This window comes from Saccopteryx leptura, chromosome 1 (assembly GCF_036850995.1).
Source record: "Saccopteryx leptura isolate mSacLep1 chromosome 1, mSacLep1_pri_phased_curated, whole genome shotgun sequence".
Taxonomy (NCBI): domain Eukaryota; kingdom Metazoa; phylum Chordata; class Mammalia; order Chiroptera; family Emballonuridae; genus Saccopteryx; species Saccopteryx leptura.
In genome coordinates, this window is record NC_089503.1 from 314,140,766 (window position 1) to 314,166,194 (window position 25,429).

General features: G+C 53.5%; 1 protein-coding gene across 1 annotated transcript in view; it reads right to left on the reverse strand.

The window, feature by feature from the left end:
* Nucleotides 1–718: 718 nt before the first annotated feature.
* Nucleotides 719–25,429, reverse strand: part of NFAM1 (NFAT activating protein with ITAM motif 1) — a 58,357-nt gene continuing 33,646 nt past the window's right edge. The window contains exons 3-7 of the mRNA XM_066361279.1: nt 18,805–19,134; nt 17,386–17,498; nt 13,645–13,740; nt 2,984–3,070; nt 719–1,208 (exon numbers count right to left, since the gene is read on the reverse strand). Of these exons, the coding sequence (XP_066217376.1) occupies nt 1,149–1,208; nt 2,984–3,070; nt 13,645–13,740; nt 17,386–17,498; nt 18,805–19,134 (686 nt within the window). The 3' untranslated portion in view covers nt 719–1,148. The remainder of the gene's footprint in view (nt 1,209–2,983; nt 3,071–13,644; nt 13,741–17,385; nt 17,499–18,804; nt 19,135–25,429) is intronic.

The following is a 25,429-nucleotide window of genomic DNA, read 5'->3' on the forward strand; positions in this document are numbered from 1 at the left end:
TAGCAGAGATGGCACAGGGCCAGGCACTGAGGGGCCACCGTCCACATGGGACCTGAGTTTCTGCAACATGAAGGGACTCCTCTACCGAGCCAGGGGAGGCCCCAAGCACCAAACCATGTAACTAGACCAAGATGGAGAGAGCTGGCCTTGAGGCAGCTGGGACTGGCCCTGGGCCAGGAGGGAAGGGGCTGTCTGTCCTCGATCTCTAGGCGGCTGGGGCTCAGCATAGCTCAGGTAAAGACAGGAGGTAAGTGGGGCCAGGATGAGCCAGACATAGGGGGCTTTGGGGAACTAGGCCTTAGGGTAAAGGAGGAGCAGCTGAGGCCCAAGGGTGCAGAAGGCTTGGGGAGCAGGAGGTGACGGAGCAGGTGGCATAGTGCACACAAAGGGCCAGGCAGATGGAAGACAACCTTGGGGTCCCATTGGAAAGCAGAGAGCTTTAGGTTGTTCGGCTCCGGTTTTTCAGCACCTCCCCCTCCCCCACTCAGACCGTGTTGGATCTCCTTCCTTACCAGCCTGGACCCTCACTGCTAGGCCCCCTGGTCGCTCAGCCACCTTCTCGGCCTCCAGGTCTGTCCCTGAGGCCAGCCCAACTCTGCATGGTTTGTTCTTACCCACTTCCCACACTTCCCACACCAGCCCCTGGCTTCACCTTGTGTGGCTGCCTGTGCCTTTGGCCTGATTGGGCAAGGGGCAAGGAAGGGGGCATTTGCATAGGTGCTCCTTTATTCGTCCACTTTGCGTGCACAGCACTGACAAGGGCCCCTTGCCCAGTCCCTCCCAAGAAGCTCTCAGTTGGCTTGTAGGCAATGGTACAGGCTGGTGCCAGGACAGCCCATGGGTCTCAGGAGGGCGAGGAGGGCTCTGGGAATAGGTGAGGTCCACAAGAGCCCTTAAGACTGAGGAAGGTCTGGCCTGGCAGAGGAACAACTTGGATAAGGACCTGGAGATGGGAAATACTCGGTGGGTGTGCCTGGGTGCAGAATTGGGGTGGGGCCAGCTGAGGCCGGAACAGCCTGGGATGTGGGGGTGAGGTCAGGAGGTACTTCTGGGGCCTCACTCCTGGTCCAGATCAAGTCCTTTGGAGGGAGGGGCTGCCCCAGAGCCTCTTGATCCAGGGAAAGACCTACGGGCAGGTGGACTTTATCCTAGAGATTTTCATAGACCAGGTTACATTCATTGTCATTCTCGAATCTATGTGGGTTTTCCTGGGGGGAAAAAAAAAAGAAAAGAAATTAAAAACAATAGGTAGGGAAAGAACAAACTTACATTTATTTAGTTTTAGTCAAAGGCAAAGAAAGTGATGGCTTCCTGCATAGTTGTGACAGGGAAGACTGTCCTTGTCCCCAAGCCCACCTGGTGGTCTTTTCTCTTACCACGCCACCCCAGCCCTGCTCTCTGCTCTCTGCTCTCCTGCCCTATAGGCCTCCCCTTTCCTGCCGCAGGGCCTCCCTACATGCTCTTCCCTCTATCTGAGCTGTTCCTCCAAATCCACCTGCTCCCCCCAAACAACCTACTCACCCTGTAGCGCTTGCTCAGCATCCCCAAGAACCCCTCCCAGCCCTGGTCTTTCTCTCTCCAGAGCTCACCTCTCAGATGAGGTCACAAATGTCTCTGTGTGTTTGTCAGGTCAGTGACCCTGTTCCTGCAGCCCTGAGGCTCTTGGAGGGCAGGGACATGTCTTACTATACTGGCCCCAAGACCTGGCACATGGTGGGCACTGCCTTGGATGGCCCAGATATCTTTTGGGGTCCCAGTCAGTGCCCAGTTCAGCACTAAATATAGAAAGGGCTTTGAGAATACAGTGCCAGCCTGGGCCCCCCAGGCCAGGGGAGACCAAGCACCAGACCCCCTCACTTCCCAATGGCTCTTCCAGGTGCCCATGAGCCTACTCACCATCCATGGGCTCCTGTATCTGCTTAATAGCCCCTTGTGCTTTACGGGGTCCAAATCTCTGTTGTAGGCATTACCTAACTTGGAACTCGTTTGAATTCATGGGCATTTGGTTGGTTTTGCAGCAAAGTGTCACTTATCCACTTTATAAATGGGCAAACTGAGGTTGAAAAGAGAATCATGATAGCATTGGACCGGCGTGTGGAAGTCCCGGGTTTGATTCCAGCCAGAGCACACAGGAGAAGCACCCATCTGCTTCTCCACCCTTCCTCCTCTCCTTTCTCTCTATCTCTCTCTTCCCCTCCCGCAGCCAAGGCTCCATTGGAGCAAAGTTGGCCCAGGCGCTGAGGATGGCTCCATGGCCTCCATCTCAGGTGCTAAAATGGCTTTGGTTGCAACAGAACAACGCCCCAGATGGGCAGAGCATCAGCCCCTAGTGGGCATGCCAGGTGGATCCCAGTCAGGTGCATGCGGGAGTCTGTCTGACTGCCTCCTCACTTCTCACTTCAGAAAAATTTAAAAAAATAAAAGAAAAATATTAAAACATAAAAAAAGAGAATCATGATTAAGCAAAATACATATCTTGGCCCCCAGTCTGACAATAAGGAAGCCCTGACCAGGCCAGCCCAGGCCAGCCCAGGCCAGCATCAGCTCAGACTCCAGTCTCCAACTTTAGCCAACATCATACTGGAGGCAGCTAGGAGCCCAACACCCTCTGACTGATTGGCCAGTGTAGACACTACACTGTGCCCAATGGTAGTTATGACAGTTCACGTTGCACGAGTGCTTTCTGGGTCCCACTACAACAACCGGGCCTCATAATCCATGAGGTGAGTGCTCCTCAGTTCACAGACAGGAGACTCGGGCACAGAGGGCAGCCCTTTGGCTGGAGCTGCTCAGCTAGTAAGGAGTGGAGAGAGGGCTCCAACCTACCAGGGCTCTCACGGCTAGGCCAGCTGCCTTCCGAGAGGGCTCTGATTCAACAGCAGGAGCTTATTCCTGTGGTCCTATTTACCTGCATTTCATGAATGAGGAGAGGGTCCCATGGAATTAAGGGGGAGCCAGGCTGGCTGGCCTGCACCCTGCATACCTGGGAGAGAAGGCTCCTGCTGGAGGGGGGGCTGCTGGCCTCATTCTGCATGCAGGCGTAGACCTCAGTCTCTCGGCGCTGCAGGGCCTGCAGGAGACAGTGTGAGGGTCAGAGGAAGGCGAACAGAGGGGCAGAGCCTGGCCCCAGCAGCCTCGGGAGCTCAGAACATGGGCAGAACCCTGTGGGTCATAGCCTGTGCAGTGACGCCTACCTCACCCGGCCACGCCATGCCTGTCACACTGCCGCACTTGTATGCCTGCCATTCTCCTCTTGGAGTTACCTGGCCCCTTTCCCATTTGAACAAGGTGACTCTTCTCTGTGCCCCCTGCAACCTCCCTCACACCACCTCAAGGCTGCGGCCCACAGACCCCAACCATGACACTCGTGGCCAGAGCTCCAATAGGATGTCTTCCTGATACCCAGCATTACTCCCGTGGCCCCAAACCCTGCCTTGTAAGGGTCCCAACCACCCATGCACGCCCTCTAGATCTCCCTTGAACCCCATCCCAGCAGGTGCTCACAGATGACTGGGGCATCCATTGCAGTTACAATTCTCCCCCATCAAGCTATACCTGATTTGTCTCTGAGTTTCCGAACCTATGGCTGTGCTTGGCATACTTGGACAACAGCACTACATAAGCTACAATGAGGGGCTCCTCACTCCTAGATGTGTGTTTTGGGGCCACACTCATGCTTGGCCCAGCTATGAACAGCCTGACCAGGAACCTCAGGATGGTAGAAAGAATCGGGGCTTTGAAATCAGATAAGACTAGGTTTAACTCTGAGTTTTGATACCTGCCATCCATGGGTTGCCCATGCAACCCTGAACTTATCTGTGCCTCAGTTTCCTCATTTGTAAAATGAGAATAATCACACCTTTCTTGCAGGCTCAATGCATGATTAAACAGGATATCATGCATGATAGGCACAGCACAGGCTCTGGAAAATAGCAGGTGCTTATTAACTGTTGAATTAGCATCTGTTGAAAGATTATTAAAGGAGGCTTGACATCTCCCTCCCATTTCTGTGGTCACAGCCTGGACTCTGTTTGGGACCATCAGAAATATTGTTTTGGACTCAGAGTAGAGCGACCAGCAGCCTAAGCAAGAGGCAGGAACCTTTCCTTCCCACATGTACATGTCATAGGGATGCCGGCTGGTTGCCAAGGAGGCAGTTTCCCTGGCAACAGGCAAGCAGGGGTTGCTGAGGCAGACTGGAGAGACAGGTGGTGCTCTGAGGCAAGAGAGGGAGGAGATGCAGAGGGAAGGAGGGAGGCACCGAGAGGTAGCAGGGCATGAAAACCTGTGTAATAAACCATTTGGCTTTTGGGAGATCCTCACTTCAAGGGCATCACTCACAGTGATAGCCAAGTGTCTCTGGGGGCCAGCTCAAGGGACCTCTGACTCAGAAAGAAAGTGAGTTTTAGGAGAGGGGCTTCCAACCTGCCTCTGGGTAGGGTGAGGGTACAGGGCCACCCCAAGGAGGAGCCCCATTTTAGTGCATGGCAACTTCCAAGGCCTGCTCTGACCCATCTGGTCATCATGCTTGTCCAAAGCACCGGCCTCCACCCAAAAGCCTAGCACTGAAGATGGTGTTCTGTTCCTCGGCAGCCTCGTACCCCTACCCTCTCACCACACTGGCCTGGATCGCCACAGACCTAACATCCCCTCCAAGCTGGGCATTTCTGGTCACAGAGAGAATGGTGGAAAAAGGGCCTCCTTGCTGTCATCTTAGCAGGGGAGCAGATCTGGCATCCCACGGCTGGCTCCCTTCTCCCTCATTTCCGGCTCACGTGGGCCACTCACCACACATTAGCCCAGAGAGGCCCAGAGATGTCTCCGGTCACATGACCTTTCAGTGGTGGAGCCAAGATTGGAACTCAGGCCTCTTGCCCCAGTTCCTCGTGCTTGCATGTGACCAGGGGCTTTCTGAGCCAGAGAAGAATACCCCTCAGGCCCCTGCCCCACACTGGCAGGTGGTCATGCTGTTGGCAGGAGCTGCTGCAGGGGCTGAGGGCAGGGAGGGCTACAGAGGTGCTGTCAATTAGCAGCTGCGCAGTGAAGCCTCTGACAGGTCCTGACCTGCTGGCTGCATTTGCATTTCAGGCTGTGACCTGAATCACCAGGCTGGGAAATGCAGGTCAGCCTCGTCGACAGGACAACCTCTGAGGCTCCGGAGCAGACCCTCCTGGCCTTCTCAGGGGGTGATGAGGGCTGCCTCCCTCAGGGTGTGCCTGCTGGAAAAGGCGCTGGGGCCTCTGAACAGGCTGCACTGGGCTGGGCTGAGCTGGGACTGAGCCGGCCTGGGTCTGGGCTGGGCGGGGCTGGGCGGGGCTGGGCTGGGCGGGGCTGGGTTGGGGCTGGACTAGGTTGTGCTGGGGCAGTGCTGGGACACGCTATGCAGAGCTGTACTGTGCTCTGTTCTGTCTCGGGCTGTGCTGTCTTGGGGCTGTGCTAGGCTGGGGCTGTTTGTCTGGGACTCAGCCCTCCATGTCCCTTGCCTCCTGCTGCCCAGTGGGCAATGGTGCTGACCCAAATGGTCATTGGCCCTGGCAGAGGTATAAAGTCAATGCCAAAGCCTTCTTCCAGGCAGGCTAAGGCCAGAGCTGAAATCAGCTGCCCTGGGCTAGGACCTAATCTGATGGTCCTGGACATCGGTCCCCCTGTAATACCCACCCCCTGGGACCAAAGACACCAGAGCTGCACTCTCATGGGCACCTGTGTGTAGAGTTTTGCATGGTGCCCTCTGGGGGCAGAGGGGTGAGATCTGGGGGCTGCTCAGAAAGGAGCAGGACTCAGTGGAGAAGGAGCACCTCTGCTCTAGGTCGAGGTCCTAGCATGTCTGCAGTAAACAGCCCACTGTAGTGACAGGAGTCTGGGGAGGCAGGGTTGGCATAGGCCTCCATGCTGCCCTCTCATGCCAGGCTGAGGGGCTGGCAGTAGGGAGCTGCTGGAGGTTTCTGAGTAGGAAGCGCATCATCGGTGTGTTGGGCAGGTACCGCTGCTGCAGTGAGGAATGGGGTGGGGGTTGAACTGGGACAAAAGGGAGGGCACCAGGCCAGGCAGAGGTGATGCAGAGCTGAGGAGGCTGTCCAACTGATTCTGAGGGAGAGTGATGCCACAATGCTGATGTCCCACGGTGTGCCTGCTCTGTACCTAGCCCTGAACCCCATGGACCCCTAGGTACCTTCAAGGTAAGAACAGTCCCCCACTCATCCATATGGCAGATCGCTAAGCACTACTGTGGGCTGGGCACTCGGCTTATGCCGTGGGGGGAGGGGTGGGTGAGACAGACCTCAATCATGAAAGTGAAAGGGCTAGGAAGATAGAGAGGTTGGGCCATAGCGGGGTGGGGGGGGGAGGATGGGAGGGGGGGTAGTTGCAAATTTAAAAGGGAAGTCAGGAAAGGCCTCACTGCAAAGGTACTTGAGCAGAGAGCTGGGGAAGGAGGGAATAGCCCTGTGGACAGTGGCAGAAAGGACAATCTGGAGCAGCGGGCACAGCCAACACCAAGGCACTGAGGTGGGGGCATGCCTGGCACATTTAAGGAGCAGCAAGGAAGCCAGTGTGACTCAAGCAAGTGAGTGGCGGGAAGAGACAGTGGGAGGATGTGTGAACAGAGCCCTTGGAGGCCACTGTCAGGGCTGTGATGGGAGTCTGAGTGAGACAGGAACCTTTGAAGGACTGTGGCAGTCAGAGTCAGAGCCTCTAACTCCAGGGATCAGCATTAACCAAAGGTCCCAGATGCTGGGTTCTAAAACCCACCATTACGTGTGCATGGGGGCCACATGCCCCATGGGCTGCTCCCAGCCAGTGGTGGCATGGCAGGTTGGCATCACAGCCTCCTGTCCTGGGAGACACAGGACTCCTGTGACCTGGAGCTCCCAATGACCTTGTTGAACCATCCTGAGACTGTGTGGTGGTTGGTGCTTCCTCTTCACCGCCTTCCCCCCTTTCTCTCACTCCGGACCAGACCTGAATCAGTCTGAGGGCTCTCCTGATCCTCCCCATTTTCTCTCAGGGGTGGTTTCCCTAATGGAATTACAGTACATCTAATCCCGGCTGGGTGTCTGCTTCTCAGAAGACCCAGGCTCACCAGAGGCTCAGAGAAGAGCAAACATGATCTGTCTACAGTTGGACAGGGTCATGCCGCTGCTGCTGGGTGGAGAACAGACTGTGGGGCCAGGATAATAATAGGCTAGACTCCAGGCAAGAAATGGTGATGGCTCCACCAGTGTTAGCACTGGAGGGCTGAGATGGGTCAGATTCCAGATGTGCTTTGAAGCAAAATGTGCTGACAGATCAGACATGAGCAGTGATAGAAGGCACAACTTCAAAATGTTTAGCCTGAGCAACAGGAAGGATGGAGCAATCATTCACTACAAGGAGGAGGATGGTGGGGAGAGGCACTTCCATGGGTAAAGAATTGGCTTGGTCTAAGAGAGAAGCTGACAAAACGTCCAAATAGAGTTGACTCTGGTGATCAGAGATGTCTGGGCTGGAGACATAAATTTGGGGGCTGCCAGAATGTGGCTGGTCTCAACACCTTGAAGCTGAAGGAGATCACCCAGGGAGAGGAGTGGAGATCAAAGAGAAAGGGCCCCAGGACTGGACCCTAATGTTTAGATGTCAGGGTTCCATTGGTCCCTAAGGAGGAACCCGTGAAGGAGGCTGAGGAGGTGTGGCAGTGAGTTATGGGGAGCGTCAGGAGGGAGTGGAATGTTCCAGAAGCAAGTGAAGAAAGTGTGTCAAGAAGGAAGGAGAACTCAGTGGTGTCAGGTGCTTCAGATTCATCAGGGAAGGTGAGGACCAGGAACTGGTTGTTGGATTTAATGATGGTGACCTTGAGAAGAAAGATCTTGGTGAAGAAGTGGGCCGAAAGCCTGGTAGAGTAGGTTGGAAAGGAGAGATAAAAACTGAAGCCAGAAAGTTCTGACAGTTCTAAGAAGTCTTGGAAAAAGAGCAGGGGTTGCTTAAAAGGAATGTGGGCTCAAGATAAGGGATTTAAGATGGGAGAAATCATAGCGTATCTGCAAGCTATGAATTTGATATTATATCATTAGCCCTATTTTATAGACTATGGAACCATAATTCAGAAAGTTTAAGTAGCAGAACTCGTGAGCAAGACAACTAGGCTTTGAGCCCCAGTGTGTCTGACCCAGTCCAAATCCATGCTCCTTTTTTGTCCTCTTCTTTTCCAAGTGAGAGGAGGGGGGAGAGAGAGACAGACTAAATGCATGTGCCCCAACTGGGATCTACCTGGCAACCCCCATCTGGGGCAGATGCTCTGCCTATCTGGGGCCATGCTCGCAACCAATCCATTTTAGAGTCTGAGGCGAGGCCATGGAGCCATCCTCAGTGTCCTGGGTCAATGTGCTTAAACCAATCAAGCCATGGTAGAAGGAGGGGAAGAGAGAAAGGGAAGAGGGAGGGGTAGTAGTAGAGAAGCAGATGATCACTTCTCCTGTGTGCCCTGACCAGGAATCAAACCCAGGACATCCACATACTGGGCCGATGTTCTACCACTGAGCCAGCTGGCCAGGCCCCAAATCCATACTCTTTAATAGGTAAATTAAAAAAAAATCAAAGTCCTGGAGCTTTGATACCCCCCCATGCCTTAATATGTCCTGAGTATTTTCCCTCATGAATAAAAAGCAAAAACTGACATAATTAAAAGGAGAAAAATACAAATATATAATTATATGGGCAGATTTTAACTCACTTCTCTTAACATCTGTTAATCCAAAACAATAAGGATAAGGAATATTTTAACAACATCAACCTTACCTGACACTCACTGAACAGTCACGTAGCCATGGCCAATGCTATTTCTTTTCATGCCACACTGGACATAAGCTGATCCATAAAGCAAATCTCAAAAGACTTCAAAGGATTAAAATCATATAGATATATATATACTCTCTGATCACAATGGAATTAGGAAAAATAAAAAAACAGAATAACTAGAAAATAAACATTTGAAAATTAAGCAAACCACTTATAAATAACCCACAGGGACAGGAGGAAATCTCAACAAAAAATTTAAGCTGAAAGATAATAAAAATACAACATATCGCCCTGGCCGGTTGGCTCAGCGGTAGAGCGTCGGCCTAGCGTGCGGAGGACCCGGGTTCGATTCCCAGCCAGGGCACATAGGAGAAGCGCCCATTTGCTTCTCCACCCCTCCGCCGCGCTTTCCTCTCTGTCTCTCTCTTCCCCTCCCGCAGCCAAGGCTCCATTGGAGCAAAGATGGCCCAGGCGCTGGGGATGGCTCTGTGGCCTCTGCCTCAGGCACTAGAGTGGCTCTGGTCGCAACATGGCGACGCCCAGGATAGGCAGAGCATCGCCCCCTGGTGGGCAGAGCATCGCCCCATGGTGGGCGTGCCAGGTGGATCCCGGTCGGGCGCATGCAGGAGTCTGTCTGACTGTCTCTCCCTGTTTCCAGCTTCAGAAAAATGAAAAAAAAAAATACAACATATCAAAACCTGTATGGGGCCCTGGCCGGTTGGCTCAGTGGTAGAGCATCGGCCTTGGGGGGCAAGAGTCCCAGGTTTGATTCCCAGCCAGGGCACACAGGAGAAGCGCCCATCTGCTTCTCCACCTCTCCCCCTCTCTTTCCTCTCTGTCTCTCTTCCTCTCCCGCAGCCAAGGCTCCATTGGAGCAAAGTTGGCCCAGGCGCTGAGGATGGCTCCATGGCCTCTGCCTCAGGCGCTAGAATGGCTCTGGATGCAACAGAGCGATGCCCCAGATGGGCAGAGCATCGCCCCCTGGTGGGCATGCTGGGTGGATCCCAGTCGGGTGCATGCGGGAGTCTGTTTGACTGCCTCCCTGTTTCCAACTTCAGAAAAATACAAAAAAAAAAAAAAAAAAGCTGTATGGCCCTGGCCAGTTGGCTCAGTGGTAGAGTGTCGGCCTGGCGTGCAGTAGTCCCGGGTTCGATTCCCGGCCAGGGCACACAGAAGAAGTGCCCATCTGCTTTTCCACCCCTCCCCTTCTCTTTCCTCTCTCTCTCTTCCTCTCCCGCAGCCAGGGCTCCACTGGAGCAAAATTGGCCCAGGCGCTGGGGATGGCTCTATGGCCTCTGCCTCAGGTGCTAGGATGGCTCTGGTTGCAACAGAGCAATGCCCCAGAGGGGGCAGAGCATCGCCCCCTGGTGGGCATGCCGGGTGGATCCCGGTCGGGTGCATGCAGGAGTCTGTCTGACTGCCTCCCCGTTTCCAACTTCAGAAAAAAAAAAAAAAAAAAGCGTCGGCCTGGCGTGCGGGGGACCCGGGTTCGATTCCCGGCCAGGGCACATAGGAGAAGCGCCCATTTGCTTCTCCACCCCCTCCCCTCCTTCCTCTCTGTCTCTCTCTTCCCCTCCTGCAGCCAAGGCTCCATTGGAGCAAAGATGGCCCGGGCGCTGGGGATGGCTCCTTGGCCTCTGCCCCAGGCGCTAGAGTGGCTCTGGTCGCGGCAGAGTGACGCCCTGAAGGGGCAGAGCGTCGCCCCTGGTGGGCGTGCCGGGTGGGATCCTGGTCGGGCGCATGCGGGAGTCTGTCTGACTGTCTCTCCCCGTTTCCAGCTTCAGAAAAATACAAAAAAAAAAAGAAAAAAAAAAGGAAAAAAAATCCTGTGGAATACAGCTAAAGCCACACATGTAGGGAAGTTCATAGCCTTAACTGCATAAATTAGAAGAGAAGAAAGATGGAAAATCAATAATCAAAGTATCCATCTATAAAGAGTAGAAGGAGAAATTATATAAAAATCCTTCCCTAGAGGTTGGGAACAAGACAATGAAGCCTGCTGTCACTGTCAGACAGGTGTCTTAAGCAGTGCAATCAAGCAAGAAAACAAGAAATAAAAGGTCTGAGGATTCGAAAGAAACAAGTGAAACTTCCCTTTTCATAGATGACATGGCTGGGTCAAGAATTTACAGAGGAACCATTAGAATTGAGTGAATTCATCAAAGTCACTCTACATACAAAGTCAATATTAAAAAAATTAATCATATTTCTATATACCAGCAATAGACAATTAGAAAATAAAATGAAAATTGAAGATAACATTGTATCCTAAAACCCCACTATAAGGATTAATGAAATAATGGGTCAAAGTCCCACCACAGTAGATATTCAACAAATGGCTCCCTGACCCTGACCAGTTGGCTCAGTGGATAGAGTGTCAGCCGGGCATGCAGATATTCGGGTTTGATCCCTGGTCAGAGCATACATGAAAAGCGATCATCTGCTTCTCTTTCCCTCCCTCTCCCCCTTCTCTCCCTCTCCCTCTTCTCTCTCTCTCTTCCTCTCTTGCAGCCAGTGGCTTATCAGCCCCAGGAGCTGATGATAGCTCTGTTGTCTGAGCATCATCCTCAGGCACTGAGGATAGCTCGGTTGATTTGAGCATTGACCCCAAATGGGGGTTGCCAGGTGGATCCTCATCGAGGTGCATGTGAAAGTCTGTCTCTCTATCTTCCCTCCTCTCATTTTAAAAACAAAAATAAGAAAAAATAAGTGGCTCCTAACATTATCATCTCTGTGGTTAAAGTCATTCTTATCTGCCCAGGTCCAATTAGTGACTTCCCTGTTTCCCTCCGTGCACAGACCAGCTGGCAGGGACTGGTCTCATGGGCTAGCAAAGTCAGTGGCCTCCCTTTACATCTTTCTGGTCTGCAAGCCTCTGCAAGCCACCCTGCAACCCTGAGGGGTAGTGGGCCTCTATCCCACATTCCAGATGTCTGCTGAGCCTCCGAGGAGTCTCAACACAGGTGAAAAAGGTATTCCATGCAAAATGAGTCTCTCTGATCAAAAATAATCTTGTAGAAAGAATATTTATTTGTGTAGAACGGTGTTCATGAGATAGTGTAACATGAAAAAATAGTTGTATTACTCCAATAAAAAAAAAAACTATGTGTGACTGTATTATGGGTCTCTTTGTATGTGTTTATTTTTAAAAAAAGGATTAGAAGGTATAGAAGTTAATATTACTAGTATTTATCTTGGAAGAAGATAGAATTAGAATGATAGTTATTTTCTTCTTTTTGATATATAAATATATGAGACAAATCTAACGTGCGTGTGTGTGTGTGTGTGTGTAAAGAGAGAGAGACAGAGAGAGAGAGAGAGAACAAGAGAGAAATGTTTTATTTAACAGCTGACACTGTAAGTCCTCATGGGAAAACACCATGATGAGCTGCTGGGAGGGAAGAGAGAATATGGTAAGGCTGGGGCCACGTGGAAAGCCGAGGCTGGTGGAAATTCCCTGGGCAGAGAGACTGAAGAATCTGGGTGAGCTGACTTCGTTCTGTTCTATTTAGAGCTGCCAGTGATCCCCATAGGGGCAATCTCTTTGCCTCATCCCCATCTGCCCCCCATTCTTAGTAAACAGGGCCATATTCTAAATGCCCTCTGTGTGCGGTTTTGTGGACACAGAGGAAGGACCCACATTTCCTGTGTGAGTCAGGTTAGTGGGGACAGGAGCAGTGACAGCCAGAGGCAGATTAAGGTCAGTTGAGGCCCTAGGAATGAAAGAAAATATTGGGCCCCTTAAAAAAAAAAAGAGAGACAGGGAAAATAAAAAGACATGTTAAACATATTTTTAAGTAAATAAAAGATATTATGTACCATGAATGTTAAAACTGCACATATGAAACCATCCTGGTGTCATTAGGAAAAAAGTGTGAAGTTGGGGTTTTGCGGGGCCCTTCAGAAGTCGGGTCCCAGGGTGCACCTGGTGCCTCAGGTGACAGCGCATTCAGGCAGAACCCTAGTGCCAGAGGCAGCCCAGAACACGCCCCTGTGGAAGCTGCAGGACCCCGCAGGGCTCTGTATCCCCCAGGTGTGGAGTGAAGATCCCAACCTGCTGCGGATCTAGATTTCACAGCCTGGAGATCCCAGCTGACACTGGGTGGTATTCATTCATCACCCTCTCTACAATGAGCATATGTTACTTGCAGAACTAAAATAGAGGTAACTAAACAAGAATGTTTGTCGCCTTCCCAGCTGCTGGGCAGAGTGGCTGTGTGCGGACTAGTGGGCGGGCTGGGTTGGGTGGGCACACCCAGCTGGGCACGTGGCTGAGCCTCTCCCCCAGATAATTATGAAGACCATCGCAGTGATGGAACATGCTAGGGCACACAGAAAAGCATCCCTATCACCACCTGGGTCTCCTCTTGATCATAAGGCTATAAAACAATGTGTGTGGTGAGGAGGGGTACGTGTGAAGAATAGAAAGTCATTTGATGTGATGTGTGAAGGGCTTGGGATGGTGCCTGACCTTTTCCTCTTTTTGTGATTCTTGTTGCTGTGTTTTTGTTTGTGCAATAAAAACAGGAAGGAGTTGGTGAGCTGGTCAACAGCATCATCTGTTTGGATGAAGGAACTTTCTTTATTCCTCAACAACTCGTGCCGCGCTACCTCTTGTTCCAGAAGCGGAGAAGTAGGCCAAGGAGGGGACCTGGGGCACCTCAGATCTACATCCCTGCCAAGGATCAGGGCCACACATGTAATCTTGTTTCACCTTCATAGAAAGCTCACCAGATGGGACTTCTCATCCCCGGTTTACAGATGAGGAACTCAAGGCTCAGAGAAGTCCCGACCACAGCTGGTGTGTGACCAAGCCAGGGAACCAGACTCCACGCCAGGCCTGAGAGAGGCAGGGGAGCCAGCCCCAGGACTCACCGTGTAGACGGATTCTGCAGGAGGCTGCTCGGGGCTGGCATTCCTCGGGGCCGGGCCCTTCCGGGCCGGGTGCTTCCATGAAGCCTTCATCTGTTTCTGCAAGGAAGCAAGTCAGGGTTGTCAGGGCTGGGGATTAGTGACTTCCCTGTTTCCCTCCGTGCACAGACAAAGCAGCAAAAGATAGCAGGTTGTCATGAGGCCACACAGAAACTGATCACTCAGCACCTCCCACCCTCCTCCACCCTCTCCAGAGAATCATGCCAAATGCTTCCAGCACCTATCTCTAACCACTCATCTGCCTGGAGGTAGCAGAAATGATAAAGACCCCACAAGGCACTGCCCACTGACATGGGGCCTGGCTCAGGCGAGGCAGGAGCTGCAGAGCACAGTGCCAGTGTGGCAGGGTCCCCAGCTATGCAGCAGACTGCTGTGGGCAGTGCTGAGCAACACCAGGTGGACTGGGCGTATGGTCTGCTCTGCCCTCCCTGGCTCCATGGCCTCCTGCAAGCCACTTCCCCTCTCTGGGCCTCACTTTCTTCATCAGCAACCCCCCTTTGCAACACTGTTGCAAGGATTCAGGGAAGTTATGAGGGTGTGTTTGTCACTCAGGTGGCACTTAGGTGGTCTTCAGCCAGCCAGCACACACTTGTCAGGCACCCCTTGTTAGGCAGGTAGCATGAAGAGATGGACACCATCCCTGCCCTCCTGGAGCTTACGACCTGGCGGGACTAGGGACAAGCAGCTTTGCCAAAGCATGGTTCATGGACTGACCCAGGGGGACAGAGCCTCTGGCATACGGGGATGGAACACATGCCTCACCCAGTAGGAAGGGATGTTTAAGACCTGAAGGCTGGGAAATTTGGCAACAGAGGGAGGAAAGGCAGAGGGAACAGTATGTGCTGAGGCCTGAAGGTCTTAAGGAACTTCAAGATGGTCGGGGGGCCATAGAGAGGTGAACCTGCCCGGGGTGGGTCAGGATGGCTGTGCAGGGGTGTGTGAATAGTGTGGACAGTGGAAACCATCCGAGAGCTTCAAGCAGGAGGGGCCAGGAGGTAACTGTGGTTTCAGAAATCACAGGCAGCACTCACGGTGGCCCTGGAGGTGGGGGTGGCCGGGTGGGGGAAAGGCACAGGGCTCAGAGAGACTGTGGGAGGCAGGCACTGCCAGCCCCTCCCAAGGAGGTGGCTGAGGGAGGCTGCCAGTCGCAACCCCCCACCCCCCCCCACCCCCGCTTCGCAGGCACCGCACGCCCAACAGTGCAACAACAGCCTCATCTCCAGGCAGAAGCTAATGAAAAATCCTGGCTGCCTGCCAAACCCCAGCCCATTTACTAGGGATTAGCTCTCGAGAGCTACTTCACGCTCAGGCAGAAGCCAGCGCCACTCCCCGTCACGGTGTGACTGCTCGGGAAGATGGAGCCTCTCCAGGCCACGCGGGGCTCTAAACACATTACCTGCCTTGTCTCATTCGCCCCTCAATAAACCTGCAAGACAAGTGCTCCTATTATCTCTGTTCCTTCCACAGGTGAGGATGGAAAGGCTCAGAGAGGCCAGGTGAACTTGCCTGAGGCTGCAAAGCCGGGAAGTGGCAGAGGTAACATTGGAACCCAGATCTGTCTGCTTCATCTGACAGTACCTGGAGTTCCCACATCTCTCTTTTGTTTGAATGTGTAGGTCTCATACATAGACAGGGAGATAGATACCGGCATCCGTGTCACACTTCACAGTTTGCAAAGGACTGTGGGACTTGTTCTTATTTTCATTTAATTCTCATAATAGCCTGATGAAGTGGGCATGGAATTTCCATTTAAAAGAGGGGGAAACTGAGGCCTGTCTACCTAGTCACTGACTGCCCTTGATGGAGCCCAGATGGCCTGTTTCCAATCTAGTACCCCTCCTCTGAGGGGTCTGTCACAGTCAGAGGCCTTGGTTCAGCTCAAGACAGCTGGGGGGCTAGCGCCTCTCATCTGGACATTGCTAAAGCTGGCAGGTGTGGCTCATGGGTAGGGGCTACCCTGGACCCCGTGGTGACAAAGACCCAGGAGGAGCCTCACGGCACTCCTACTGAGACTGGTGGGGCTGCCCAGGAGGCATGTGCTGCTATGGGGTCATGGGAAGGGGCCCCGCGTCCACCAGGGGACTGGGCCAGATTTCTCAAGGCTGGTGCCTGTCTCCTGAAGGTGGGAGAGGAGTCTGAGAACATCCCCCAAGCTTCAGGAACTGTACAGACAGCATGGGACAGCATGAGACAGCATGGTGGGGAGAACAGAGGATTAAGTGACAGATAGAAAGTGGTCGAACGGAAATAAAGGTTGGGAGGCTGGTGAGAGCATGGCCACAAAAGGCAGGATGCCACAGTGCCAATACTCAGAGGGCAGTGGGAGCTTCCAGGCCAGGGAAGTGGTCAGATTTGGTCCAATTTGTGTTCTATAAGGCTCCACCCACTGCCACAGGTGTAGGTGAGGGGAGGAGGCAAAAGAGCTCAAGGAGGGGCAGACCTTCCAGGAGGAAATGAGGAGGCTGGGCTGTGGCCAGGGTCCCAGAGAGCACAGAGGGAGCTTCCCTTGAAGAATCGGGTGGGTGCATTTTGTTAAAGGCATGGGGATGCTCCGCCCCTTGGAGCCAGCCATGCCCCATCGGGCACCCTGTCCCTGGCCATCAACATTCCCTTCCAATTGTGATTTTCTTTTTTTTTAATTTTTTAATTTTTATTTTTTTTCTGAAGTTGGAAAGAGGGAGGCAGTCAGACAGACTCCCGCATACGCCCAACTGGGATCCACCCGGCATGCCCACCAGGGGGCGATGCTCTGCCCATCTGGGGCGTCGCTCTGTTGCAACCAGAGCCATTCTAGCGCCTGAGGCAGAGGCCACAGAGCCATCCTCAGCGCCCAGGCCAACTTTGCTCCAATGGAGCCTTGGCTGCGGGAGGGGAAGAGAGAGACAGAGAGGAAAGAGAGGGGAAGGGGTGGAGAAGCAGATGGGCGCTTCTCCTGTGTGCCCTGGCCGGGAATCGAACCCAGGACTCCTGCACGCCAGGCCGACGCTCTACCACTGAGCCAACCGGCCAGGGCCTCCAATTGTGATTTTCAAATGAATACGTCAATCAGTGTGGCCATCAGCAGCTCAGGAAAGCTGTAGCACCTCAGTTTCCTCCTCTGTAAGATGGTAGTGGTGCTGTCATCCTGCCCACCTTGGAACTGACCACCTCCAGCTCATCACTCAGATCTTGGCGCCCACTCACTCAGTTATTCATTCCATGGGCACTTATTATGTGTCAGGCTTCCCCAGGCACTGGGGACACCAAATTCCTGTCCTCTAGGGCTTACTTTCTGGTGGTGGGGGCAGCAATGAATGCCTAAGCAAGGGTGTGGGGCATAGAGAGAGGGGAGGCAAGTGTGGAAGCAGAAAGACCCACCTTCCAGGTGAGCAATTGATGAAACTCAGGGCTGGTGGCGGCAGGACATCGGGGCAGGGGAGAAGGGGCTAGATCATGAACAGAAAAGGCTGAAGAGCTGTGGTTTCTTGCAACTTGTGGTGATAAGTTGGTAGCTCCGGCCCAGCCACAGGAAGGGTGAGGCAGGGGCCTGGTGCCAGGGGCCACAGGGAACACCTATTACAGGACCCCTCACCAGGGTCCACCAGGACTCGCCGCAAGGCAGGTCGACCGTTGGCCCTCAGGAGCACTCTTGAGCAGCAGTGGGGAGTGAAGGGCAGCGCGGAGGGTGTGCGTGCGCATCCCTACCTTCTTCCAGAGCAGCAGAGCTGTGCCCAGGATGCCCAGGACACTCAGGAGGCCAATGATGCAAAAGTACAGGACCTTCTGGGAAGCCCTTTGGGGCTCTCGGTAGCCTACGTCTAGGAGGAGGACAGGGAAGCAGAGGGGTTAGTGACACCCCATATCACTAACCCCCAGGTCCCCAATCCCTAGTCTCCTCAACCCCAATCCCTACACCCCTCCCCCACAAGGACACCCAGACTTCCACCTCTCCTGAGGTCCTCATTCTCACACTCACTTTAGCTAAGCCCCTTCCTGTGTATGCTGCCTGATTCTTGTCAAGGCAAGGACCACCTCTTTTGCTTCTTAAGTGGCTCTGCCTCAATGAGCTGGCTCCACCGAGAGCTGCCTCTGGGACCCTGGGCAAGTCATTTCATCTCTCAGGCCCCCTCTTCTCCACATGTGAAATAGTGATTATGTGGGCAAGTAGGGTGAGGCTGAAGGGATGGTTTGTTCTGGGCCTGGCAGGTGCCTGGCCTGCCCGGGGGTGGGGGTGGGGAGGTAGGGAGGCAGAGTGGCTGGGAGGATGTGAAGGGCACAGCTCCGTTTCTTCCTTTAAGCCATCCATCTTTCCCCCTCTCTCCCTCCCTTCCTCCCTCCCTCCCTCCCTCCCCTCTTTCTCCAACCATCCATCCCTCCCTCTTCCCCCCCTTCCTCTATCCATCCATCTGGCTGGCAAAAAAAATTGCAGAGGGCTGACCACGAGCCAGGCACGTCAGTGTCCATTAATTATCGAGCACATCCTATTACCAGGCTTCACCCTTGCTTGCAGGACCTCATTCACGCCCATAGCAGCCTTTGACAGGCTGAGCATTGCCATGAAGACCAGGCCCAAGGTCACATCCTGGCAAGCAACAGAACTGGGGTCCACACTCAGGACTTGGAATTTGGAAGCCCTATCCCCTGCCATCAGGAGCAGGAGAGGCAGGTCAGAGAATCATGGCTTCGGTGATGGGCTGATCTTAATTTTTTGGTGTTATCACTCCTTTGAGAATGTGATGAAGACTAGAATGTGTCCCCAGAAAGATGTACATGAGCCAAGTGCTCACTCACAGGCCATCTCAAACATACGTGCACACACCCAATTCTGCACTTGCCCCTCCCGCCTATTCCAAAGAGACACTGAGATTAAGGGACCAAGTGATATCTCTCAGGTCCTAACAGAGGTGGCCAGAGGCAGATCCACAGCCCGGCCTCTGCTCTTTCCACACAAAGGTGGATGTCTCGGCACCCCTGTGTGGCCAGGGGCTCCCCCAGCATGCTTGGTTCTGTTTTGCCAAAGGTGAAAGATAAGGCAGACTCTCCCCACCTTAGATCCTGTGCCCCAAACTCCATTGCAAGAAACCTCTGGGCCCTCTGCCCTGGGAAGAGCCATGGAGGCCTCACCTCTGACCAGGATGAAGGTGCCATCGCCTTTCTTTCTGCAACTGGGCCAGTGGACAGAGCAGTAGTAGGTGCCAGTGGCCGATGCATTGGGCAACTTGGGGGTCACCTGGCACTCTGTCGTGTGCGTCTGGTTCTCTGTGCCAGTCCTGAGTTGGCAGCCAATCTGCTCCTCAGTGCTCTCCTGGCCCTGGCGGTCCACGTAAAAGTAGCCAACTGTGAAATCTTTGAATTTTGGGGTGTCTGGATAGGTGATTCTGCAGCTGAAGGACACGGCCTTGTTGGCCAGAGAGACCATGATAGGGAGGCCAGTGTGGGTCACTGACTGCCCTCCTGCAAAGGAAGGACAAGGGGACAGTGGCTCACTCTCCAACCTGCTTCAATCCACCCGCTCCTCTGGGAGGACCTGGCTCGTGCTCCCGTTTCCCATGCTTTCGTGGAGGGCACGTGTTGTGCCCAATGCTTTACATCCGTGACTCACTGTCTCTCAACACATCCAAGGCAAAGTGTGTAAGAGCTTCATTTTATAGAGAAGAAGAGTCTGACGGTCAGGGAGGTCAAGATGCTAGCTTTCAGTCTCTCAGAGGTGGATATGCAACCCCGCCCCAGGCTGGAAGACTACAGACTTCATGCTCCCACCACTCTCCTTCCGAAAGGCCAAAAAGCCTCCTTGGATAACAGCACAGGCCTGAGGAGACCCAGAGCTAGTGAAGATAAAAAGAAGAAGGAGGCAGGAAATAAAATAAAGAAACCTTTCCTGGCAAAAAGCAGCACTTCCCAGCGGTAGACCCATGCAGGGAGGCAGGTCTGCCCATGGCTCTCCCCAGCCTGGAGGAGGAGGCATGCCAGGCATTTCCCTGATTCTGAGCTCAGAAAAGAATTTGTAGAGTTTTTATAGAATACAACAAGCGATGCCTTAAGAGCAGTTTTCCAACAATGCAGAGGTGTTCCACACATGGCCATTTGGGCTGCAACCATGATGTTCAGTGACCATTATAATACAAAGGCAGTATTGTGGGAGTGGCCTCCTCCCCACCCCTAATCCCTACTCTTCCTCATCAGAGGCACCTAGGAAAACAGTTTGAAAGTCCCTCAAACAGCAACCTGCCTGGCCAGGCCTCCCACCCTCCTGCAGGCTCCCAAGATGCTGGTCAGCTTCTGGGCGGGGTCAGGGGACGCCACCTCCCCACTCCCAGGCCTCAGCTGCACAGGCCCCCTCGGCTTCAGTGTGCCCCGTCTCCCCAGCACCGTCCCTCTCCAGCAGCCAAACAACAGACAGTTCTAAATTGAGGTCGGCAGCGAGCAGCCAAGAACATGCTGGCCAGGTTGTTAATCGGGAGAAGATCGTGTGTTTGAGGCGCTCAGAGAGAGCAGTGAGATTTATTTTATTGGGGAAAGCGAGGCGAGGGCCTCCTGTCTGTGGTGCCAGGCTGGCGTTGGGCCAGGCTGGTTTCCGCTCAGGTCTCTTCAGCTCAGCCCTGAGCAGGACCCTAAAGATAAGGGAGGCAAACCTCCTAGAACAGTGGTCCCCAACCCTCGGGCCACGGACCAGTATCGGTGCATGGGCCATTTGGTACCGGTCCACAGAGAAAGAATAAATAACTTACATTATTTCCGTTTTATTTATACTTAAGTCTGAATGATGTTTTATTTTTTATTTTTATTATTATTATTATTATTTTTTTTTTTTGTATTTTTCTGAAGCTGGAAACGGGGAGGCAGTCAGACAGACTCCCGCATGCACCCGACCGAGATCCACCTGGCACGCCCACCAGGGGGCGATGCTCTGCCCATCCGGGGCGTCGCTCTGTCGCGACCAGAGCCACTCTAGCGCCTGGGGCAGAGGCCAAGGAGCCATTCCCCAGTGCCTGGGCCATCTTTTGCTCCAATGGAGCCTCGGCTGTGGGAGGGGAAGAGAGAGACAGAGAGGAAAGAGAGGGGGAGGGGTGGAGAAGCAGATGGGCACTTCTCCTATGTGCCCTGGCCGGGAATCGAACCCGGGACTCTTGCACGCCAGGCCGACGCTCTACCACTGAGCCAACCGGCCAGGGCCGATGTTTTATTTTTTTAAAAATGACCAGACTCCCTCTGTTACATCTAAGGCTCACTCTTGACGCTTGTCTCGGTCACGTGATACATTTATCCGTCCCACCCTAAAGGCCAGTCTGTGAAAATATTTTCTGACATTAAACCGGTTCGTGGCCCAAAAGAGGTTGGGGACCACTGCACTAGAAGACTGGGGGCAGGGACGGAGATGGCCCTCCACACTAGTTAGTTCCTCAAAGCTCTAGCCACGCTGATACGTTTGAGTTTCTCATTGAGCAACTAAAGAGACATCCCCTCCTCCAAAGAACTAAAGTCACCAACAGTTCCAGGGAACTGACTGGCATGTCTGGGTGTCACCGTGGGTCATCTTTGTTGTACGTCATTCATAGGATGATGCTCACATGTGGGGAATCCACTGAGCTGGCATCGGGCTCCCCTCTGGCGGGGGAGCGGGTGGGGTTTCACAGCTCACTGTATATCTCTGGGCTTTACTGCAAGGTGGCTGTCGTGGTTTAACTATAACAGTATATTAGTTGTAAATAGGAAGCTTCAACTCAAGGCTGATGTTTGTCTGAGATGCGGCAGGGGCAGGGTGGGAGTACAAAGCCATGTCCCCAGGGTCCCAGGTAGACCAGGAAGGACAGGAAGTGAGAGGGGTGAGATAAACATTACTCACCCTGCCCAGCAATCTTCCTGCACCAACAGTACGCCCCCATCTCCTGTCTCCTCTGGGGTGTCCTCTACTTCCTCACCTGCCCAGCTCCTATTGAGTCCCCATCCCCTGCTTTTTATCCATATCCTCTCATTTGGTCCTCTCAGTGACCCTGTGAGGCAGCTGGTGGTGCAAGGACACCAGGCTGAGTGTTTCCTCTGAGGGCGGGGAGGTTGGAACGGGACCCAGATCACCAGGAAGGTGGCCTCGCCAGGGTCTGCTCGGAGCCTCGCCACCTCCTCTGGGGCCTCCTGCTCCTCCTCTCTATGTATCTAAGAAACACTGTCAGCACTACGTGGCCGCCTTCCTGTTTGTCTTGGCAGGAAGACATTCATCCAGTTGTCTTAAATATATTCTCCGCATTTGAGGTACCCTTCAAGAAAAAGATGGGATCTGCTAGGGCAATTAAGCCGATCTTTACAATTCTGGCGACACTATAAAAATAGATGACTATTGTTCTGTATTCTTCCAGGATTCATTATTTTAAGGTCAGAGGGTGAGGATCATGAAAATGCATGGCTCCAGCTCAGGTCTGCGACAGAGAGGGGAACCTCAGACCTCGGATAAAACTGCTGTCCCTCAAATGTGAAGTGATGAAGCAGTCTCTCTGGATCAGTGACAGCAGCCAATCTGGGGACAGCAGGCCAAAAACAGGGGAGAGAGAAAGCTTCAGTTCCAGAGAAGGTGATGGAGTCCCGGCCTGGTGATATAGCTAATTGCCTCCACTGCCCCTTCTTCTTCTTCTTTTTTATTTTTCTTCTTTTTTCAAGTGAGAGGAGGGGAGATAGAGAGACAGGCTCCTGTATACACCCCCACTCGGATGCACCCAGTGCCCATCTGGGGCCAAGCTTGCAACTAAGCTATTTTTAGCACCTGAGGCAAAGGCTCTGTGGAGCCATCCTCAGGACCCAGGGCTGATGTGCTTGAACCAACTGGGCCATGGCTTCAGGAGAGAATGGGGTGGGGGGGGGTAGGGTAGAGAATCAGATGGTTGCTTCTCCTGTGTGTCCTGACTGAGAATTGAACCTGGGACATCCCCATGCTAGGCCAATGCTCTACCACTGAGCCAACCAGCCAGGGCTGCCCCTTCTTTTTATAGAGGTGTCAGCACCGCAAACCTGGACTCTAGTAGCCCAGCCTCTACCCCCTCTCCTGGACCTGTGCCTCCAGGAGCCACTTCTGGGGTGCAGGCTGCTCCAGTTGGCTGCAGAGCATCCCCAGGTATGACCCAGTGCTACAGATAGGTTCAGAGTCATTTTCAGCTATCATTTGTGTTCCTCCAACAAACATTTAAGGGGTATTGGTGAGGTCACAGGCCCTGTCTGGTGGAGGGGCTGCCTGCCCTCGTGATGTCCCCAGTCTAACAGGAAAGCAGGGGGAGCCTGGGTTGGGAGGACTGGTGGGGAGGTCAGGAAGGGGCACGCAGATGTCCTGGGGTCTGGAGATAATCAGCCAACTTTGAAAGCAGGAACACATATGCACAGTGGGCTAGACATAGCCCGAGGGGAGAGGGGGCGAGCAAATGTGCAGAAAGTATACTCTGGCTGTGCGTGACACATGCCCTATGTCAACTCAACACCATGGCAATTCCATGAGGTGACTACTGCAACCCTGTTTTGCAGACAAAAAACCTCAGAGGATCTTAGAGTCCCCAAGCTATAGAGTTCCTAAGCAGGAAGTTGGGATTTAAATCCAGGTTGTCTATGCTGAGGAGGAAAAGCCAGCCTCCAGGCTGGGCAGTGGAGTCAGAAACCCAGCCAAGTGTGACCTGGCATAGGGCTAGGGGTGCTCGTGGTGGCACCAAGCACAGTAGACATCAGACACTAAAGAGAAGGGTTTGTCAGACTCCTGGCAGAAGTAACACAATTTCACAGTCAGAGGCCAGTGAGTGGCTGCAGGGCAGAAAGTCTGAAAGAAAAGGGGGCATGGAGACAGCTGCAGGCATCCAGCATTCCCTGCAGGGCCTGGTCCTCACCACAGGCCCAGGGGCTTCAGGAGACCTACAGAGAGCCTGAGCTGTGTCCTCTGAGTGCCGCTGGAATGGCACTATCAGCTGTGTCCATCTTGTGCCTGGTGACTGCTGCAAAGGGAGTATGTCCCCCATAGGAACGTGGGCTGTGGCAGAGTGAGCCAGCCTCGGGGTCCTTTAGGATTCTGCGCATGGGCTGCTGAGAGGGGCACATGGCCCAGGGTGGGGAACTGGGAGAACCCCAGACTCCTGGGCTAAGAGGCAGGGAAAGCCCCAAAAGCCCAGCTGGCATACCCCAGTGGGGGCCACTGAGTGGCACAAAAGTGCACAGGGGAGTCCGTTCCCAACCCTGCAAGCCCGGGCCCCATCTGATGACTGGCAGGCTTCCTCTGCCCTTGCCTGTTCTTCCCCTGCCCCAGATGGCACCTTCAGCATGCATCAACTTCTGAATGGGAGAAGTGCGAGCCCGTGGTGAGTATGGATGGTGCAGAGGGTGTGGGAGGGTGACAGCCCTGGTGGGTGAGGTCCATGGGGGTGGGCCAGCCAGAGACAGGACAGGAAAACAGTTGCAGCCTGATGTATGGGAGATCCCAATCCTCAGGGCCACCACCCCGATCCAGCCCCAACTGAAAATGTGGTTGCTTAGTAGGCATCGCCCTGTCCTTCCCTCCCCACCTCCACCCCACGGCCCGGCATAGATGGTTCACTTGCCCACCCCAACTTGTCAGGAGATGGTGTTTTCCAGAAATATCACATCCTCCATCCCTCATTTCTCTCAGCTCCAAGGCCTGCTAGGAAGCTGGAGCCTGGCCAGAAAGAGAGGCAGGGGTGCCTAGAAAAGCCCAGGCCTGGGTCTGGATCCTTGCTCTGTCACCTAAAAGCTGTGCAACCTTGGGTAGGTGGCTTTCCTTCTCTGAAGCTCAGTGTTTCCCCTGCAACAACACAGGAGAACAACAATGCCAGCTTATAAGGTTGTCACAGGATTTATAAGGTCCAGAAACATTTACAGGCTGCCAGAGGGCCAGCCTGCCTTTTCCCAGGGACAAGAAGGCAAGGAAGTCAGATGACTCCTGGGTCCTCCCTGTGACAGACCCACCGCGCAGGGCACGTGCAGCAGGGAAGGCCTCCAGACCCTTCCCTCAGCGGCCAGACTCTTCCCCCATCCTGCTTTCTGTCACCTTCTTTGGAAAAGACTGTGTCTACCACCTGCTGGCGCCCGACTTCTTCTTTTTCTGGTTCTTCTTCTGAACCTGTGACCACTTGAACTTTGGGTTTGAGAGCTCCACAGCTCCAGAATCCACCTCCTCTCCTCCCCAGCTAGAGCTGCCTGGTGGCCCCCGGGATCTACAGGCCACCCAGCTGACCCTGCCTGAGGAGGTGACCCACCGGAGAAGACCCAGGAAGGAGTCTGAAATCAATTTACAAGGTCAAGACAAGCAGTTTAAAAAAATACAACATGGAGCATCTTGTGCGTACTAAAGGCACTGCTTGCCTGACCTGTGGTGGCACAGTGGATAGAGCATCGACCTGGAATGCTGAGGTCGCCAGTTCAAAACCCTGCACTTGCCTGGTCTAAGGCACATATGGGAATTGAAGCTTCCTGCTCCTCCCCCCTTTCTCTCTCTCTCTCTCTCTCTCTCTCTCTCTCTCTCTCTCCTCTCTAAAATGAATAAATTAAAAAAAAATTTTTTAAAGGCACTGCTTGTGACCTTCTGGTCTCAGCTATATTAGTACAGCCGGGTTCAGACAGGTTCACACTGTAACATGCATCTTTAGCTTTGGACCACCATTAAAAAAGCAAATTGCAAGTCCCTGGCCTAGAGGATCCAGCCCATGTCTCCAGGCCCAGCACAGCTTGGCTCAGCTGGCCCAGTCCTTGGCTCACTGCCCCGCAGACACCA